This window comes from Crinia signifera, chromosome 4 (genome assembly GCF_055691185.1).
Source record: "Crinia signifera chromosome 4, ASM5569118v1, whole genome shotgun sequence".
Taxonomy (NCBI): Eukaryota; Metazoa; Chordata; class Amphibia; order Anura; family Myobatrachidae; genus Crinia; species Crinia signifera.
In genome coordinates this window covers 110,378,123-110,399,204 of record NC_139220.1, presented here as the reverse complement: position 1 = coordinate 110,399,204, position 21,082 = coordinate 110,378,123, and the positions used below count along the sequence as shown (strand labels likewise).

General features: G+C 46.9%; 1 protein-coding gene across 1 annotated transcript in view; it reads left to right on the top strand.

The window, feature by feature from the left end:
- Window positions 1-19,394, top strand: part of LOC146074288 (sodium-coupled monocarboxylate transporter 1-like) — a 61,032-nt gene extending 41,638 nt beyond the window's left edge. The window contains exons 12-15 of the mRNA XM_083182217.1: window positions 5,493-5,701; window positions 13,382-13,485; window positions 16,658-16,746; window positions 19,280-19,394. Coding sequence (XP_083038343.1) covers window positions 5,493-5,701; window positions 13,382-13,485; window positions 16,658-16,746; window positions 19,280-19,387 — 510 coding nt within the window. The 3' untranslated portion in view covers window positions 19,388-19,394. The remainder of the gene's footprint in view (window positions 1-5,492; window positions 5,702-13,381; window positions 13,486-16,657; window positions 16,747-19,279) is intronic.
- The last annotated feature ends 1,688 nt before the right edge of the window (window positions 19,395-21,082 follow it).

Sequence of the window (21,082 nt, the reverse complement as noted above, 5' to 3'; positions counted from 1 at the left end):
AATAAAGATAAGTCAGTGTAGGCTGAGATCATGGCCGAGAACGGAGCATGAGCTGACATCATGTGACGTCAGGCGCCCACCCCCTGCGTTCGTATGGGGATGACATTTTGGGGGGGCACCCACTGTTTTTGTGGGCACACCTAGGAAACACTGGGCATCCCCATGCGCCAGCCCCCTGTCCACCACTGTCCGCCCCTCATGTGCAAAAGCTTTGGCAACTGTGACAGTTGCCGAAGGCATTTGCATGGCGGCCCTGTACATGCATATATTTGCCGAGCCACACGAGTGAACTCACTGCGGACCGATCCAAGCCGAATCAGGCCCTATGACATCACACAACAAGCAGGAAAGCAGAAAGATGGGCATCACCATTTTTCTTTGCAGCATGGTGCTTACATATCCCTTGTGCCCTGGGTAACAGCACCCATGGTTGTACACCTCCCACTATGGCCTTGCATGTGTCACTGTTTGCACATTATCCAGCATACGATTCTCAAAGAACTTTTTCTGGCTCTGATTGCAGGCCTCCCAGTGTAGTGACAGATGTACTATACTGAATATGCGGTAAAAACACTGTTATCGCGCTTTTACTGCATTTTCATATTCAGTAAAGCCCCACTGCTGGGCTTCACTGCGGGGGGGGGTTACAGGGAGTTTCCTCTGCCTTCCCCGCTAGCCCCCCCCCCCCCCCTTCTCCCTGCACCTCTTCCGGACACAGCAGGAGGGGGGAGAGCTGCAGAGACCAGCTCACCCCCCCCCCCCCCCCCGCCTGCTGCTTCACAAAGGGAAGCTCTTATCACAAGAGCTACCCTTTGCGATGCTAACCACATATGTTAATACATATGCCATTAGTATGATTGTTATGTGTGGCGGGATGCACTGCAACTGCTTGGTACAATTCAGCCCAAAGACAAATAAGGTTATAGCAGTTCTTGCTGCATAAAATGGACGGTTTGTATTATAACAATATATATAGAAAATAATTTAAACAATAAAATGAAAACACATTATATGCCACAGATATTCATATAAAAGCAGAAGTTCGAAATGCCACTGGTTGAGATCCTGTATTATTACCATAACCTGGTTTAGGCCCCTTTCCAAATAATGTACAATAGTGCCAACAAGAAGCAGCAGGGTTTACCAGCATTTATTAAAGCAGTCCCAGTAGTCTCTCTCTTAGTAATTACATTTGCGGATGTGTGGGTTGGAGGGATGATCCATAAGGTAACCAATTGCTGCAGGTTTTAATCTAAGGGAGGAAGCAACAGTCTAAAGTAAATCAAGAATAAAATAGTCGCCGGCCAGCAATTGATTTCGGTACTCTTTACCTAGAAGGGCGCCCATCGCGGGCATCGCATGCACTAAAAAATCGCATGCGATGCGACCGACGCGATGCCCGCGATTTCCCATAGGGAACAATGTTAAATGTCCCAATTGACCCGATTTTCCTGTTCAATGTCTCAATTGACCCGATTTTTCCATAGGAAACAATGTTAAATGGCCCACAGAGGCCAAATAGGCACCCTGAAGTGTGAAATGGCCCCCACAATTGTTAACGCCACCCCACGATCAACGTCACCCCGAAGCGTGGCGAGCGCAGCGAGCCCGCGAGGGGCACCGGTACGCGTCCTACGACCTTTTCATACCCCCACTATCCACGTCGGCGTGGAGTTGAGAATAGAAAGTGTGGCGAGCGCAGCGAGCCCCGCGAGGGGACGCGGACACCTTCACAGGTATACGCGTCCCCTTGCCGGCTTCACAGCTGTCCGCGTCCCCTCGCGGGGCTCGCTGCGCTCGCCACGCTTCGGGCTCGGTGGCGGATTCAAAGCCCAAACTGGTCACATGATCATCTAGCCTCTGAGGATTTTTATATCAGTATAATGACAGGGACTGTAAATAGTTTCAAATCAACAGAGTCTGACAGTGGGTTTTATATATAAAAAAAATAATTGAAGTGAGCTTAGATAAATTAGTTCTACGATGCCATAATATAAATAATTAGGAGTGACAACCCTTTCGTTCACAAACACTTCTATAACTATATAATTCTTTCTTACTGTCTACTTACTAGGATTTAGTTACTAACAATAATTTATATTATATTTTATATTATATCCTTCCTTCACTGCATTGATGACTCTTTAATCTTACATACCTAATCAGTTCCTGATTAACCAATAGGCTAATTAGGCTACAGCCTAGGGTGCCATTACTTGGGGGGGGGGGGGGGGGTTGCTTTGCAATATTCTTTGTATTTTTGACATACTTTATCATACTTTTTTTGACATATACGCTAGTATGACAGGAAAGGCTGTGCCTCACCCCACCGCACGCCGCTGGTATAAGGGTCCTATTTATTTGTGGGATATTTCCCCTAAAACAGCCTTTTTTGGATGGCACATGCAAATATTTAGTATACCCCAAACATACTACAGTATGTAGAGATTGCAGTAGATTTCTCCAATGTTTCCTGCAATCTCTCAATTTTCGGTACTTGTGGAGTATCACGGCTCCCACGACCTGCATCGTATGCAGATCGTATGCTAAAAATCGCATCGCATCGCATGTGGCATACGATGGCATACGATGCGATACGATGTTTTACCGATTTTTGACCATTTTTGCTCAAAAATCGTATGCCATCGAATGGCATCGTATGCCATATGTAGTGGCATACGATGGCATACGATGCGATACGATGTTTTACCGATTTTTGACCATTTTTGCTCAAAAATCGTATGCCATATGTAGTGGCATACGATGGCATACGATGCGATACGATGGTTTTCCGATTTTTGCTCAAAAATCGTATGCCATCGAATGGCATCGTATGCCATATGTAGTGGCATACGATGGCATACGATGCGATACGATGTTTGGTACTTGTTTCCTAGCACGGCCACAAATCTTATGGATCGTGTACCTTTAGTTAAGGTACATGATCCATAAGATGGACCCGATTTCCTTTGAAATCAGGTCCATTTGGCCGGCTAGGATAAAATATCGGGGGCATCGCGTCGGTCGGGACGTTAACAATGGTCCCGACGCGACCGACGCGATGCCCGCGATTTCCCCATAGGCTTCAATGTTAAAAAATATTTTAACATTGAAATCGTGTCGGGAAAGGTAAAATATCGGGGGCATCGCGTCGGTCGGGACCATTAACAATGGTCACGACGCGATGCCCCCGATTTTTCCATCGTGTTCAATGTTAAAATATTTTTTGACATTGAAATAGTGAAAAAATGTGAAAAATGTGAAATGGGCCAATATGACCCATTTCACATTATAGATGTCCCCGTCGTCACCCCACGATAGACGCCAACCCGAAGCGTGGCGAGCGCAGCGAGCCCGCGAGGGGCGGCGGTGCGCGTCCTCCGACCTTTTCATTCCCCTACTATCCACGTCGGCGTGGAGTTGAGAATAGAATAGTGTGGCGAGCGCAGCGAGCCACCGAGCCCGAAGCGTGGCGAGCGCAGCGAGTCCCGCGAGGGGACGCGGATACCTTCACAGTTATACGCGTCCCCTCGCGGGCTTCACAGGTGTCCGTGGCGACGCGGACACCTGTGAAGTCCGCGAAGGGACGCGTTTACCTGTGAAGGTATCCGCGTCCCCTCGCGGGGCTCGCTGCGCTCGCCACGCTTCGGGCTCGCCACACTATTCTATTCTCAACTCCACGCCGACGTGGATAGTAGGGGAATGAAAAGGTCGGAGGACGCGCACCGCCGCCCCTCGCGGGCTCGCTGCGCTCGCCACGCTTCGGGTTGGCGTCTATCGTGGGGTGCGGTGTACGCCGTTAAATTTGGGGGGGTTGGGAATATTTTTACATTGAATACAATGTAAAATCGGGTCCCAGGGACCCGATTTACATTTCATTAAAAAAAAAAATCGGGTCCAAAATCGGTCGGTCGCGACGATTGCATCGCATGCGACCAAATCGCATGCGATGCGATCGACCCGATTTTTCCGACACGACCACCCCGATGTAAATCGGTGTGGCCGTGCTAGGAAACAAGTACCCGATGTTTTACCGATTTTTGACCATTTTTGCTCAAAAATCGTATGCCATCGAATGGCATCGTATGCCATATGTAGTGGCATACGATGCGATACGATGTTTTACCGATTTTTGAGCATTTTAGCTCAAAAATCGTATGCGATCGCATCGGATGCCATATTTTCATAGTGCACCACCCCCACTATCAACGTCACCCGAAGCGTGGCGAGCGGCGGCGGTACGCGTCCTACGACCTTTTCATACCCCCACTATCCACGTGGGCGTGGAGTTGAGAATAGAATAGTGTGGCGAGCGCAGCGAGCCACCGAGCCCGAAGCGTGGCGAGCGCAGCGAGCCCCGCGAGGGGACGCGGATACCTTCACAGCTATACGCGTCCCCTCGCGGGCTTCACAGGTATCCGCATCCCCTCGCGGGGCTCGCTGCGCTCGCCACGCTTCGGGCTCGGTGGCTCGCTGCGCTCGCCACACTATTCTATTCTCAACTCCACGGCGACGTGGATAGTGGGGGTATGAAAAGGTCGTAGGACGCGTACCGCCGCCCCTCGCGGGCTCGCTGCGCTCGCCACGCTTCGGGTGACGTTGATAGTGGGGGTGGTGCACTATGAAAATATGGCATCCGATGAGATTGCATACAATTTTTGAGCTAAAATGCTCAAAAATCGGTAAAACATCGTATCGCATCGTATGCCACTACGTATGGCATACGATGCCATTCGATGGCATACGATTTTTGAGCCAAAATGGTCAAAAATCGGTAAAACATCGTATTGCATCGTATGCCATCGTATGCCACTACATATGGCATACGATGCCATTCGATGGCATCTGATTTTTGAGCAAAAATGGTCAAAAATCCGTAAAACATCGTATCGCATCGTATGCCACTACATATGGCATACGATGCCATTCGATGGCATACGATTTTTGAGCAAAAATGGTCAAAAATCGGTAAAACATCGTATCGAAATATATGCCATCGTATGCCACTACATATGGCATACGATGTTATGCGATGGCATACGATTTTTGAGCAAAAATGGTCAAAAATCGGTAAAACATCGTATCGCATCGTATGCCATCGTATGCCACTACATATGGCATACAATGCCATACGATGGGAGCCGTGATACTCCACAAGTACCCAATTTTCAACACTGGCTGCAGCCCCCAAGTTTATTTGAGGGCTTTGAGGCTGTACCTTGCTCTTCCAACAGGATAAAGCCATCTCCTTAGGTTGTTACCCTATAATATACTTTGGACTACTAATTTGCTTATTTTTAAGGAGAGGGAGCCTCAACATCTCTATCTCTGTAACACAGAGGCTGTCTAGTCCTATGGAGGCATCGGTCCTTGGGGAGGTTGTCAATCACCATGACACCTGCAGATGAGTGGAGTAGAGTCTTTACCCAGCAACTGGCACAAGCTGTAATCAAAAATGATTATTTCATTTATCATCCTATTTCCTTGAACAGGGCGCTATTGTAGGTCTGATTGTTGGATTTACTATAACACTATGGGCTGGAATAGGAGGCCAAATCTATCCTCCACTGCCTGAAAGAAGTAGACCTCTTCCACTGTCTACTCTAGGATGTAATTTCACTGTTGCTAATGAAACCTTTTGGAATTCAACTACGGAAATACCAATGCTAACAACAATTCTGCAACCTGAAATCAGTACGAGGTAAGTGGTTCATTCTTGCTATAAATAATATGGGACAACTATTTAATTTTTTCTTTGATATGCCAGATATTAGCTTTGAACTTAACCTAGACAGTGGGTAGATTATTAACCACGTATGCTGGTCTTGACTGCCCCATGTCTGTCCCTCACACATATCATCAACAAATACATGAGCCACGAGTGTTGGGTGAAAATCTGGGCATAGTTTTTTTTTTTTTTTTTTTAACAATAATTTTTATTAGGGTTTTAAAACATGGGGGGGGGGGGGGTACAGAAAGGGAAAAAAAGGGTGGGTTCACATGGCAATGTCACAAACAAAACTACAAGGGGTTTACAACTGACATTAGGAGATGCATGAATACAATTATGAAAAGCAAATTGGTAAGGCAGAACACCAAAAGGGTAAGTACAGAGAGTAGTCCACCTACCCAGGTGGTGAGTTTTGTGGACTCACAGAGAGGAACTCCCACTAGTCAGACCATTTCTGTAGGATTGAGGAATAGGGGGGGGATTAACGGCTATATAGGGTTTCCATAGTACAATTTTGGGTAAGCTTAGCTATGATTAGGTCCTCTGGGGGTGGGAGAGGGTGCTTTCAGAACTGTGCTATCGCGGTTTTGGTGGCGATAAATATATGAGTGATAAGGTATCTATTATGAATAGGAATACATTCTGGAAAGATATGTAGGAGTGCTACTGGTGGGGACAAGGAGATACGGAGGCCCGTTACCTTCAGTATGAGGTCTTCAACCCAGCCCCATAGGGAGCGGATACGAGGGCAAGACCAAAAAATGTGGATAATATCCCCCACCGATCCACATCCTCGCCAGCACAGGTTAGACTGAGCTGGCCAGAATTTGTGTAGCTTAGCGGGGGTTAGGTATATACGGTAGAATAGTTTCATATACATTTCGACATGGGAAATACATTTGGACATTTTAAAGACAGATGCGAACAGGTTAGACCATTCTTTAGCTTCTAAGCAAAAGTTTAAATCCCGTTCCCAGTTTAAGTGCGACTGTGTTTTATAAGGTTGCGTAGAGGTTACTAACAGGGAGTACCAAAAGGAGATGCCTCCCTTTCGATAAGGAGATGAAAGGCGTGAAAGGATATGGGGGGGCACTCTGCTAGAGGGGTCAAACAGGAGAGGGTGTGACTGTAACCAGTGTCTAACTTGTAAAAACTTGTAAAAATCAGCAGCGGGGAGGGAGAAGGAAGCTTGTAATTGAGAGAAGGACATAAGAACATTGCCAGAATGAAGGTCGCTGATCCTTTTAATGCCCTTGTCGTACCATGGGGACAGGTTCAGGTTGGGGATCAAAGAGGAGAGGCCTAATAAAGACAAATTGGGTGATGGCTGATTTAACAGCATAAGTCTAGAGAATTTGTCCCATACTTTAAGAGTGTCCAATGAAGCTCTAGCAGCCTGTGCAATAACAGGTCTAGCATTAGGTGGGGACCATATTAGATCCAACATGGAGAGGGAGTTCAGCTTGCTCAATTCGAGAGTCACCCACGGTTTAAGGCTAGAGGGGCCAGACCAATTGCTTATTTGATTTATCAAGCATGCCAACTGATACAGTTCTAGATTAGGGTATGATAGACCCCCTACTTCCCTAGACATCATAAGGTATTTTTTTGCAAGTTTGGGTTTTGCATTGTTCCATACATATTTGTTGAGAGCTGCCTGTAATTTATTGAGCCAGAAGGGCGGGAGAAGCCTGGGTATAGACCTAAATAGATACAGGATTTTAGGGAGGATCGTCATTTTAACCGTAGCCATCCTACCTAACCAGGAGATCTCATGGGACAGCCCGTCTTTAGTGGAGGCTATTATTTGTTTCAGAAGGGGGCCATAGTTAATCTCAAGGAGAGTCTCTTCAGAAGCTGATAAGCAGATACCTAAGTATCATAGGGAACCGGTTTGACAGCTATACTTATATTTGGATTGCAGGGGGAGCAGGGTTTCAGGTAGGATATTCAGCGGTAGCACTTCTGTTTTGGAAGTGTTTAATTTATATAGGGAAGCCCTTGAGTAGTTCGCAAGGATAGTGTGTAACTCTGGGAGGGATGTCTCCGGGTCCGTAAGAAAGAGCAGGATATCATCCGCAAACAGACTATGGTGGGAACCATTAATAATTGGGCCCGAGAGGAGGGGTGAGGTGCGTATACGCTCAGCAAGGGGTTCTGTTGCTAAGACAAACACTAACGGGGATAAGGGGCAGCCTTGTCTGGTGCCATTACTAATTTGGAAAGGGGAGGATAAGAAGCCGTTACTAAAGACCCGGGCACTTGGGGATGAATAAAGTGAAAGGATAGCTTGTAAGAAACGTCCTGAAAAACCATACTTAAGTAGCACTGCCTTCATGTAGCCCCAATAAATTCTGTCAAAGAATTTTTCCGCATCTAAAGAAAGTGCTATCAGGGAGGAGCTGGAACGTATATAGTGTTCTAGAATAACTAGGGCTCTCCGGGTGTTGTCCGGGCCTTGGCGACCAGAGACAAAGCCTACTTGGTCCGGGTGGACCAAATTAGGGAGCAGTGGGTTCAATCTGTTCACAATTAACTTGGCGTATACTTTAATGTCTGTGTTCAGTAGGACTATGGGCCTGTAGTTTTGGGGGTAAGTTGGGTCATTACCAGGTTTTAGTATGGTGATAATACGGGCCCCAAGCATTTCTGGCGGGAAGGATCCTAATGTAGCACCTGAGTCGTATACCTGTGAGAGGACTGGGATGAGGGTAGATTGGAAGGTAGTGTAGAAATTATTGGAGAAGCCGTCTGGTCCTGGGGCCTTATCTTTTTTTAATAATCTAATGGCAAGACGGATTTCTTCCTCTGACCAGGGGTTGTTAAGGGAGTTAAGGGATTGGGCTGAGAGGGTAGGAAGGGATATTCCAGAAAGAAAGTCCGATATTGATTCGGGGGAAGGCTGGGGGATAGAAGTGTCATTAGCTAAATTATAGAGACGAGCATAGTAGTCTGCAAAGGCGTTGGAGATGTCCAACGGGTTAGTAAGTTTGGCACCGGCGTCATTATAAAGGGCTTTCGTGGAAGCCCGTATTTCTTTGCCTTTCAGTTTTCTAGCCAGAAGTCGATATTTCCTATTACCTATTACCTTCTACATAAAATCTTTGGTTCATTCTAGCAATATTTGCATTAACTTTACGCAGGGTATAGGTTTCTAATTCTGCTCTAAGTTTTAATATTTCCTGGAAAAGGGAGGAGTTATTGGGATCAGATTTGTGTTTAGTCTCCAGTAGGAGAATTCTAGCCTCTAAGGATTTTTGTGTTGCTAGTTCTTGTCGTTTAAGTCTGGAGGCTATCTGAATGATTGTACCTCGGATTACCGCCTTAAGGGCGCACCAAAAATTGATGGGGGATGTATCTTCAGGTTTATTATTTTGGAGGAAGTCACATAGGGAGGATTGGATGGCTTGAGTGGTTTCTACCGAGGATAGTAAGAAATTGTTAAATCTCCAAGGTCTAGGGGCTTGAATAGTATGGGTAAGGTCCCATGTAGCGACTAGAGGGGCATGATCTGACCATGTTATAGGAAGGATGTTAATTTTATGAACTTGTTGTAAGGACCATTTATCAAGAAACATGTAGTCTATTCTGGAGTAGGAGTGGTGAACACGGGAATGGAAGGTGTAGTCTCTCATTGTGGGGTGCATGGCTCTCCAGGTATCATACATGCCAAATTCTAGCATCAGAAGCCCAAAAGCCTTGGAGATGTGTAGAGCGGGTGAGGGGGGAGCTAAACCGGTAGGGTCAGATCTATCCATTTTGGGATCTAATACTAGATTGAAGTCACCAAGGATTATAACCTGGCCGACAGATATTTTTTGAACAGCGTGGAGAAATTTTCTAAGGAAACGTAGTTGGCCTGTATTGGGGGCATATACGGAGGCTAATGTGATTAGCTTGCCCTCTAGGACTCCAGTCAAAATGACATACCTGCCTAACGGATCAACAGCTTGGGACGATAATGTAAAATCGCAGTGACGGTTTATAAGAATGGCAACACCTCCTTTTTTAGTAGGGCCATTAGCAAAGAAACCTGTTGGGTAGTGATGGTCAGAGAAGGACGGGGGAGCGAAGGAGGCAAAGTGGGTTTCTTGAATAGCTGCAATGTCTATTCTATGGGAGTGGAAATAGCGGAGGGCAGTCTTTCGTTTCCGGGGAGAGTTCAACCCCTTGGCATTAATAGACATAAACTGCGGCATAGTTATGTGGTAGGAGAGAGATTGTGTAAATAGGTCCTAACATAAACAGAAAGCAAACAATTAGATAAAACATGCCCTGTGGAGAAAGGGGACAGCGAGGGGAATAAAAGAAAAATGGAAGGGGGAGAAAATTTGAACAAACAAAAACGACTCTACGATGAGAGTCGCACAGGCCACAAAATAGTGTGGCGAAAATTTTGGGGGTAGCAACAAGTTCCCCACCACCGGGAACATGGTAAGGTGAGAAAAAAAAACAGCAAAATTTTAACGTAAATACACTCTCACAAAATGTGACATTGAGACATAGATTCCTAAATTTACTCAGTAGTATTGGTTTAAGGGGGGAGATAATACCTGAAAGAGAAACAAGACCAATAGGCAGACATTAATTAGTGATATAAAACAGCATAGTTACGTAGACCAGGCTCATCTCAGAGAAGGAGTGTCTGTAGCTGGACCAAGACAAGAGAGGGCAAACGTGAGTCCTGTGGTCCGCAGCAGTACCCAGGAGGCCAGTGTAGAGTCCAGGTATCACTTATTAGAGGGTATGGACCAATCTTGTCTTAATAGCGGAGTGGTTGTTGGTGGTCCAGAAGAGTAAGGGATTTGCCATAAGTCCAATAACTTTAGGCCTTCATCTTGAGAGCGAATCACGACTGTTGAGTCATCTCTGGATATTATCAGCTTGAAAGGTAAGCCCCATCTGTACGGGATGGAGGCTTGGCGTAATGCTGAGGTGAGGTTTGAGAAGGATTTCCGTTTTTGCAGAGTGGCCGAAGAGAGATCTCCGTAAAGCTGTAAGGGGTCCAGTATCGAAGATTGTAGCTCCGGGTCACGTGAGGCTCTAAGAAGGAGTTCTTTGGTCTGGAAATAGTGGAGTCTCAAGATGGTGTCTCTCAGGGAGCCTTCTGGGGAATTGCGAGGTTTCGGCAGACGATGAATTCGATCAATGAGGAGTTGTGGAGTTGGGAGATCTGGAAGCAATTTTTTGAACAGGTTTTTGGCAAAGTTTTCCAGCTCAGACGGGCGGGTAGATTCCGGGATCCCCCGGATCTTTAGGTTATTACGTCTGTCCCTGTCTTCAAAATCTGCCAGTTTATCTCGGAGCATAGACAGTTGAGCTTGTGTCATGGGCTGATATCAGTTCGTTGTGGGAAGCCACTACCTCTCCCATCTTCCCCTCAAGATGATCCGTATGCTCTCCCAAGTCATGCACGTCATGCTTTAGCTCGCGGATAGACGTTGTTAAATCAGCCGTTATGTCCTTCTTGAAGTCTCCTAATAGTTGCAGCATCTTTCGAACTGTGATAGGCTCGTCCAGGGAAGCATCGTTAGATGTTTCGGGAGCTGACAGTGCTGTAGTAGGGGTACTATGTTGAGGCGGGGTGGGGGGGGGGGGGGGCACGGTGACCGACCATATTGGGAGACTTAGAGGCAGTTTTAAACAAGCTCACTGGGGGTACTCCTTTAGGGGGTTTGAGACGTTTAGGCGGCATCAGGCTGACGGCGTACCCCGATGTATAGGCGGGCTGAAATTTAGAAGGAGAAAGGCTGGAGTGTATTAGCTTAGGTGGTGGGGAAGCAGGATTGACTCATTTATGAATCAAACATCATGGAAACAGGAGCAGGTTCTCTGAGCTCCAGTAGGGGTATAGGACAGAGGGTGCTGTATGCAGATTCATCAAGCATACCTGTCTCCCTTCATGCTGCCTTGTCATCCAAGGTGGATCTTAGCTGATCTTTTCCCAGCTTCTGCTGCTGCCCACTTGATGGAAGGCTTGTGGGGTGGGGAGGGCTGTAGGGCTGCTTTAGAGGGTATAGCTTCCTCTTTTCTGGGCAGGCCATGGTCCTCCGCGCCGGTCGCCGTGTGGGTCCGGGGTCCCTGTATTAATTTAGGCCGCGGCTTCGGCCCTAGAGGTAGGCCGCGGACCGACTGATGCCACAGAGAGGCCTGCTACTCTGTGGGTGACAGTCCGCAGCTCAGCGGGGACCCGGAGAGAGTGGAGGGGGTCGGGGCAGCCGTCAGGGGTTGGCGGTATGTGCGGGAGATGCCGCGAACCGCTCCGCGACGGGCCGCAAATCGAGGCCGCGGCTCCGACAGTGGAGTAGGCCCCGATGGACGGAGTGTGCGGCAGGCGTCAGGGAGGCAGCCGCGGTCCCCGAATGCTCCCAGCAGCAAAGTCGGCTACTCGGGACGGGGGATGTGGGCAGCAGGGGGCAGAAGGTAGGGAGGAAAGGGCTTTAAGGGAGATTGCCGGGCAGGAGCTCAGGGAAGCCACGTCCGTCCTGTTTGTTAGCGAAGCCATGCCCCCCGGCATAGTATTATTTAAACATAACCTGGGTATGCATCCTTGCTATATCATAATTAATAAAAACATTAGCACAAATACAGTTGGCTTGATGTGACCAATGGGACCGACACACATAGCGATATGCGGGCATTTTCTGAGCGATTTTACTTAATTTAACTGCATCACTCAGAAAATGCCCCTAAATTGCTGTGTGTGTAGGGGCCATAGCGATAGCGATGAACATCGATATCTCCTGGCGATTAGCCAGCCACTAGCCCTGACAGATCGCCCAGCACACAGCACTGGCACACCACATCACACCCACAGATTACAAGCAAACAGATCACAGGTGAGGATGGTTACATATAGTAGCCATTCAAACCTGTTTGTGTCAACTTGTGTGCATGTTATCAGGCCAACATATCCAGTGCATGAAAACTGTTGATCAGGGTCATTTGGGTAGTTTCTGTTGTCATAATGATTTAAAAAGAGTAAACACAGTTGTTTGACAATAAATGGCTTCACCCAACCACTAACCGTGAGTGAAAGAAAAGTTTGTGAGTTATCATTCATATTTTCTGACAAATGGCCACAAAATCACAAATTCTGCTAGGGTATGTAAACTTATGAGCACAACTGTACCCCCATACATACATTTACTCTAAAAGGCCAGTCATACCTCACATTTTTCCTAAAACACGTACTAAAGCAGGATGAAATTGATACCCCTTTTTGACGTTGCAAAGCTGAGTTGGACCCAGTATTCGGGGTCGTTACCTGGCTCTAACCCGGGTCCGTCACTTTCACATATACACAGGACAACCCGGATTTAACTCTTCTTATAACTCAGATCGAATAGCCGGGTTGGTCGACCCAGGTTACAAGTTGTGAAAGGGGTATAAGGGTTGCAGACAACAACTAGGGAGACCCCTAAATTCCCTTTACAAATGTAGGTGATGGTGGTAGATAGGGGGAATGTCCATGGGCCACATTAAGAGTAACTTGTCTGTATGTAATTAATGAATCATTGTACAATGCTTTAACTTATTGCAAACAGATGTTGCTGTGCGTTCTGTATTTAGATCTGGCAAAGCCTTTTTCCCCATGTCTACTCATGTGATAACTACATGACTACACTTATTTCTTGTCTTGTGTCTTAGGCCAGAACTTGCTGATTATTGGTATTCTCTATCGTACTTATACTTCAGCATTCTGGGGACACTCGTGACCCTTATTGTGGGGATCATTGCTAGTCTTTTATCAGGTATGTATTGAAATGATGGGTATATGTTATGGAGATCATAGAACTGATTAGCCAATGTGTATTTCCATCAAGTTTCTTAATCAACAATATGTAAGCTAACAATAAATCAGTTAATAAGAGATACTATACTTGCTAAAGTGCTGGGAAATGGTGCTGATGATTCAATGTAAATGTATCTATCTCTCATTCCTTTTTCCCCAAAAAATGTAACAGTGTAATGTGGGCTAGGTGACATGAGGGAGATTGCTACACTAATGAGGGAGAGAGGGAGATTGCTGCTATTTCAGGGAGTCTCCTGCAGAATCCAGGAGGGTAGACAACGATGGGGTAAATGTATGAAGCTTGGAGAAGTGCTATCGATCCCCATAAAGAATGTTATGTGCAATGTGATAATGCACCAGCCAATCAGCTCCAATATGTAAACTGAGTTAGGAGCTGATTGGCTGGTGTTTTATCACCTTGCACATAAAGTTCTTTAGGGGATAGATAGCACTTCTCCAAGCTTCATACATTTACCCCTCAGGACCCATGCTGCACATGCATATACTGGAGCTATGCATGCACAGTGTACTGGACATCAGTATATTGTGTGCTACAGATGGGGCAGGCTTCTTCTTTGCTGGCGAATCACCAGAACGTCAGCGCTGGCGATCCGCCAGCAGCCTCGTTAACCATCTGACTGAGACGTGCGTGCGTCTCACGCGCACGCGCATCTCAATCTCCGTCGGCGGGGCGACGAGAACCCTGTCCGTCTCCGCTTCAGGGAGACGGACAGGGTTAGGGGGGGTGCGGGCAGGCGGCGGGGACCCCGGTTGTCCGCCGACAAGCCGGCGGTGACCCGGGGGAAGTGCTGGAAGCACAGTCGGAAGGGGACGTGCGCGTCCCCTTCTCGCTATAGATATGGTGCTGGCGGGAGATGGCAGCTGGCGTCGCCATCGCCATCCCCTGCAAAGATGGGACCTGCCCCATCTGTATATGCTACTACTAGTGCACCTGAATGAGGCTCACAGTGTGAAACACTAATACCGCTTTCACATCGCAAAATGCAGGGTCGCACTAGGACTTTGATACGGTTCAGTCCCGGTGCGACCATGCATTTTGCTTTCTCAGGCATTTTTGCTGGTTCGCTGACGTCATGCGGGGCAGAGCGCCATTGGGGGCGTCGGAGGAGGCAGCGCTCTGAGCTGGCTCTGCTCCAAGCACTGCTTCCTCCATCAGTGTGAACAGGAACCGGGCCGCTCCACCCAATTAACTTGTTCACACTGTACAGCAACCAGGCAATGAACCGGTACGAACCCTGCTTTTTTGCCGGTTCATAATGCTGGGTTGCTGGACCATGTATGCCCTTTCAGATCGCACCTATTACTGGCATGAACCTGGTAATTAGGTGCATTCTGAAAGGGGTATAAGCTGTGCGAGGCTCAGTAAGCTGCGATCTGATCAAACCACAGGGTTTCTTGCACTTTGATGCACAGTGTGCAAACTTTGCAGTTGGCTAAAAGCCAAACTGCTCACGGAAGCACATTGAGCAAAACAGCCTGATCTGAGCCGCTGATCCGGACTCTTTGAAATGTAGTGCATTCAGATGGAGCAAGGTATGCATTGACAGCTTTACAAACCGCATAGCAAACTAACACCTAAAGTAAAAGAAAAAAGAAGACAGTTCATTCAGGCAAAGACTCATCATTTTTGTGCTGTATTAAAAAAAAAAAGCAAACAAAATAAAACCCTCTCCCAGATGTTTAATCATCATGCAGTTTGGCCTGAAATGCATACACTATAGGCACTCCAGTCCTCCCAACATGATCCATTCACCTATGCTTTATGGGATTGCAAGTCACAACACAGTACAGTAGCTCCATGCACATGCAGTAGAGCTTAGCTGAAATGAAGCTGAGACATTCACAGGTGACAGGGTGTTAGCATGCAGTCAGTCTGGTTGGCTACTTGTGTAATTAAAATAGTACTAGAACTGGTTCAACAGGCAATTATTTGAAACAATAAAACACTGTTTAGATAGCGAAATACTTTCGCTGCCAGTTTAAGATAGAAGGAATAAATTGGAGCGGATTATATCAACTTTAAAGTATCTTTAGTTTTGTTTAACTATGAATAATAGGGTTGAGCATTTTGTATGTGATTAGTGAATAGTTACGAGATTGTGGCGTGATTCATTTTGTAATGTATTACACTACTGTTACTTTGATGTCTGCCAATGGAAATTGGCATACAGTTGTGTTCTCATGCTAGCAGGTTTGAGGGCGGGGCACCACATTTTTAGGCTCCACCCCATCATAGCAAAATAACGTAATTCACGGGTCCATGCTGAGTGGGCAGAGCTAAAATGAAGGGATTAGCATAATTTTAGCCCCACCCCCTCTATACGGACCTGAGATTCCCTGTCCTGCCCATTTCAGTAGGAATGGGGTGAGATGTGGGAGATCCACCTACTCTTCCGGGAGTGCAGCGGATTACCCCGAAAATTGTGTCACTCACAGCTTTCAGCGGAGTATGCCTCATGCAAGGGCATTATATGAGAGTAGAAGGCCAGTGTACAGGCTCTTTCTGTGTGGGGCCCCTCCTCTCTGGCAGTGCTGTAGACTCTGGCTTTATGCCAGAGACTTTGGCTCATGCGCAGAAAAGTAACCAAAGCACACAGACCCAACAGTGTCATAAGGCAGGGGCGGGGCCTGCAGCCTGCACCCAGATGTCACCCTCAGAGGTGTTGACACCAAAATGCCATCTCTTCTGCTGTGACAGGAGCCTTATGCTGCATTGTGATATTCTCCTGCAGCACCAGATTGCTGGGCACACCCAAGGGGGCAGAACAGAGATTCATGCCCATTTATATTAGGCCACACCCCCTTTCTGGGTGGGGGAAGTAATGCACAGTGTGCACTGGGTGTTATCACACATGGTAATGCCTCTGAGCAGACCTTACCTACTTCAAAATAAAGTTGGTTTGATGGGGATTACATATTTATCCTCATACCCCCAGACTTTCACTCTGGACCTTCTACTGCAGGAAAGAAGCCGCAAAACTGAACTCTATATAAATCAGGCTCTCAGCAAATGTAAATAAAGTAACTTTAAAGTTTGTCATTGTGGTTTAAACAATGTTGAATATGTCTCTATAGTCACCTGTCATCAACCATATTCATATATTCTACAGGGGGACTGAAACAACAAATAAATCACGACTTTGTCTTTGGAAGACAGGATTGTGCATTTGACATGTTTTGCTGCCTTAAATCTCAGAAGGTAAGGAAATAAAAGCGAATGGATTATACTGTACATCTTTTGGAAAAAGGCCCCCGGGGGGCGAGTTGTAATGGGGTGTGATTTTTTTTTAGACAGCTAAAAAATCGCACATCATGTGCAATTTTTCAGTAAAAGTTCTAAAAACCCCCCTAGGTGCTACTTATTTTTATTCTGGGCCGTTCGCAAGTTAAATGCGATTTTCTGGGAGTGTCAGGAAAAACGCCTATGTGCCTAAGTGTTTGGAGGGAGTGTGTGTGATGTAATCTTCGGCCTTGATCAAGCTGATTCTATCGCACTGGGCAAGTACATTTAGGGCTACTCAAAGACTGCACATAGTGGGGAGATCATTTGATGGTGTTAGCAAATGTTAGAACAGCCACTGCGGACACAAATGCAGACATTGTGCTGCCGCGCCCATCTCTGATACAGGCCCATAGCTCTAAAACCACTGAATGCAACATTTTCCGATTCCCGTACAGATGGTGTGACCAGGGTGTAAGGACAAAACTGCAGTAGGGTTACATCCATTTAGTTTTCAGATTTCTAGCCACTTTCCTACTTACCCTTATGCCCCTTTGTATGCTCTTGGGCATCTCATATGCCCCAAAGCCCCATCATGTACCTTTATATGCCTCGGAGAACGATTTATATAAATCCAATCCTTCTCATGACCCTATATGCCAGCCTAGAGCCCCTCATTCATCTTTGTATGACTTGTAGCCACATTCATGCCCCTTATTATGCCTCAGAGCCCTTTCCTGCCCTTATATGCCAACCTGGAGTCTTTAATGCCTGTTGATATGCCTCAGTGTTCCCACCTGCTCTTATATGCCATCCATTATACAATTTGTATGCATCAGAGTCAAGGGCCGTTTTAACATTTCCCCGGGTCCCTGGGCAAAATAATTCAGTGGGCCCCCGCTCTCCCTCCTCACCTAATCTACGTGCAGGCAGCGGCGCCTCGACAGCGGGGGCTGGCTGGGAGCTGCAGTGCCTTATAGTGCTATTTGCCGGGCAGCGGGCTGAAAGCGTTGCTGAATTTGAAAAGACTGGCCGGACACTGATTGGCTGAATTCTCTCAGCCAATCAGCATCCGGTCAGTCTTTTAAACTCAGCAGCACTTCACGCCCCCGCTACCCGCCACCGCAGCCTCAGCAGCTCCCCGGGGCAGTGCCTAGGACCTATGTTAAATGGATTAAATCCACAAAACCTGATGCAGGACAGTCAGCCAAAGAAGAGAAGAGCATGACTGTACAGAGCTATAATAGGAAGCTACTGACCACCACTATATGGGATGCGGTCATTCGTCAGACTGCATTTAGGTCTACAGTCATTAGGTCGACCCCACTAGGTCGACTGGCAGGAAGGTCGACCTGACTTAAGGTCGACATGGGCCAAGGTCGACATGACTTAAGGTCGAATTTGCATAAAGGTCGACATGAGGAAGGTCGACTGGTCATAAGGTCGACATGGGTTTTTCACTGTTTTTTGAGCCGACATGTGCCGACAGGCGGTATTTCATGCCCTACCATCCACTAGGGCGTGGTGGGAGAATAAAATAGTGTGCCGAGCGCAGCGAGGCACCGTGCCCGAAGCATCGCGAGCGAAGCGAGCGATGCGAGGGTCCGATTCTCATTGCCAACTGTGTCCATGTCGACTGTGTCGACATTCGGATAAAAAAACAGTGAAAAACTCATGTCGACCTTATGACCAGTCGACCTTCCTCATGTCGACCTTTATGCAAATTCGACCTTAAGTCATGTCGACCTTGGCCCATGTCGACCTTAGGTCAGGTCGACCTTCCTGCCAGTCGACCTAGTGGGGTCGACCTAATGACTGTAGACCTAAATGCAGTCTGACGAATGATCCCATTCCGTATGTTCGCAGCCTAGCGAACAGGTAAATGCCCCCCGCCAGACACCACTACTTGATCGAATCCCCTGTCTAAAATGCGAGGGTATTTGTACTCTAACACCCCTCGTATGGGGCCGCATGGGAAAAAAAAATTATTCGATGGTCACTCACAATCGAATGATTTTTTTTACCCGTTTCGCTAATAAAAGTCAGTCTAGATTGATATTTCATCATGGCTGTAGATTGCCGAATTTGGGGTGGGAGCTGATGCCATGTGACATCTGTCGCCTGCCCCAAGCAGACATAGACACGCCAGGGGTACACCCAGCATTTTCATGGGCATGACCATAGAACGTTGGGCGTTTTTTAGCTACTGCCCCCTGCCCGCCGCTCCTGTAGCGAACTGCCCGCCGAGTGTGAAACTCTCCCAGGGTTTGCACATGCGCATATTCATGCCTGCGCAAACCTGGACCATTAGGGATGGGGCCAACTTCAGCCCGTTATGAATGGGTCCGAATCGGGCCCTTTGTTCCCAGTTGGAGCCCCTGTGTGTGGGAGGCAGGGGAATAAGTGCATTTTTCTAATTATTTTGTAGAAAGCTAAATGATTCTTTAAAAGTAATACATGATTGACTGTTACTAGGATCTAATATATTACTGTACTATCATTATTTTTTTAGGATGACAAAACTGAAGACTTGAAATCACATGTAAGAAACGGACACGACAACCCAGCATTCACACAGGACGATTTTAATCTTTCACAGCTGAAAACTCACGATGAATAAAGACCCCTTTGTACAGTATATAGACATGTCAAATTGTTTTACTTTTATCTTAGGTATCATGCATATACTAAATCGGAATCGGGACATCTGTCAGAATGAACTTAGGTCTACAGTCATTAGGTCGACCCCACTAGGTCGACCTGACTTAAGGTCGACATGGGCCAAGGTCGACATAACGTAAGGTCGAATTTGCATAAAGGTCGACATGAGAAAGGTCGACTGGTAATAAGGTTGACATGGGTTTTTCACTGTTTTTTTATCCGAATGTCGACACAGTCGACATGGACACAGTTGGCAATGAGAATCGGACCCTCGCAACGCTCGCTTCGCTCGCGATGCTTCGGGCACGGTGCCTCGCTGCGCTCGGCACACTATTTTATTCTCCCACCACGCCCTAGTGGATGGTAGGGCATGAAATACCGCCTGTCGGCACATGTCGGCTCAAAAAACAGTGAAAAACCCATGTCGACCTTATGACCAGTCGACCTTCCTCATGTCGACCTTTATGCAAATTGGACCTTAAGTCATGTCGACCTTGGCCCATGTCGACCTTAAGTCAGGTCGACCTTCCTGCCAGTCGACCTAGTGGGGTCGACCTAATGACTGTAGACCTAAGTGCATTCTAATAGATGACCGCATCCCACTAAATCTAGGGTGAGATGTAATAGGGTGCAATTAGTAGAGACAATGCAATGTTTTGGTCAAAAACTGACATAATCGCACGTTTACTGCAAGTCGCACATTGTGTGTGATTTGCCGTAAAAATAGCATATTTTGCCGTGACCCCCAAAAAATCGCACTTTAAAATTCGCATCCAGATATTTTCTTATTGAAAACATCAAAATCGCAAATGTAATAGGGGGTGATTTTTCAAAAGCTGCAAAACTTGCTGAGAAAATAATGGCATTAGCGCTAAAGCCCCATACACTCAGAAAGGGCTTTCTGATTGATATTGTTCACAATATTGTCTAGTGTGTACACTGAATATCATTGACGATGCGCGATCCTGTGTACCAGTGATACAATGGAGAGTGGTAACCTACTAGCCAACCAGCTCCCAGCTGTCATTTTTCAAACACAGTCTGTAGCATGGTAGGAGATGTTAATGGCTGGTAGTTGATCACTCTCCATTTTGTCACTTTTTGAAGCTTAAAACATCTGGCCAATCAGTGAGAAGCTTTTCTGAGATGACCATGTCAGATACACTATACATGGCACAATAGGTTTTGTCCGCACCCTCTGCAAAGCACACACACAGCAGGATACTACAGGGTGTATACTGTATATTATCTAATGGTGCGTACACACGGTGCGATATATCGCCTGGCGATATATCACCAAGCGATATATCGCTCAATGCCCCCTTTTCATCGGTGACCAGAGATGGTCGCTGATGAAAAGAAAACGGTGCCGCAGAGGTAATCAGCTGGTCGCAGGAGCACACTCCCATCATTGGCTATATGGTCGCCAGCGACCATACTGCCCGCGATATTATCAAACATCGCTGCCGTGTGTACACAGCTTTACACACAGCTTAGAGACACAGCCCATTTGTTCTCTGCTGGACACACTGCAAAGATGGATCTCAAATCTCCTAGTCACAGGAACACATCAACCTACTGACGGGTTGGGATCATTTGGTCTACAGAATCTTGGTCGACACCATTAGGTCGAAATGGGGAAAGGTCAACATGG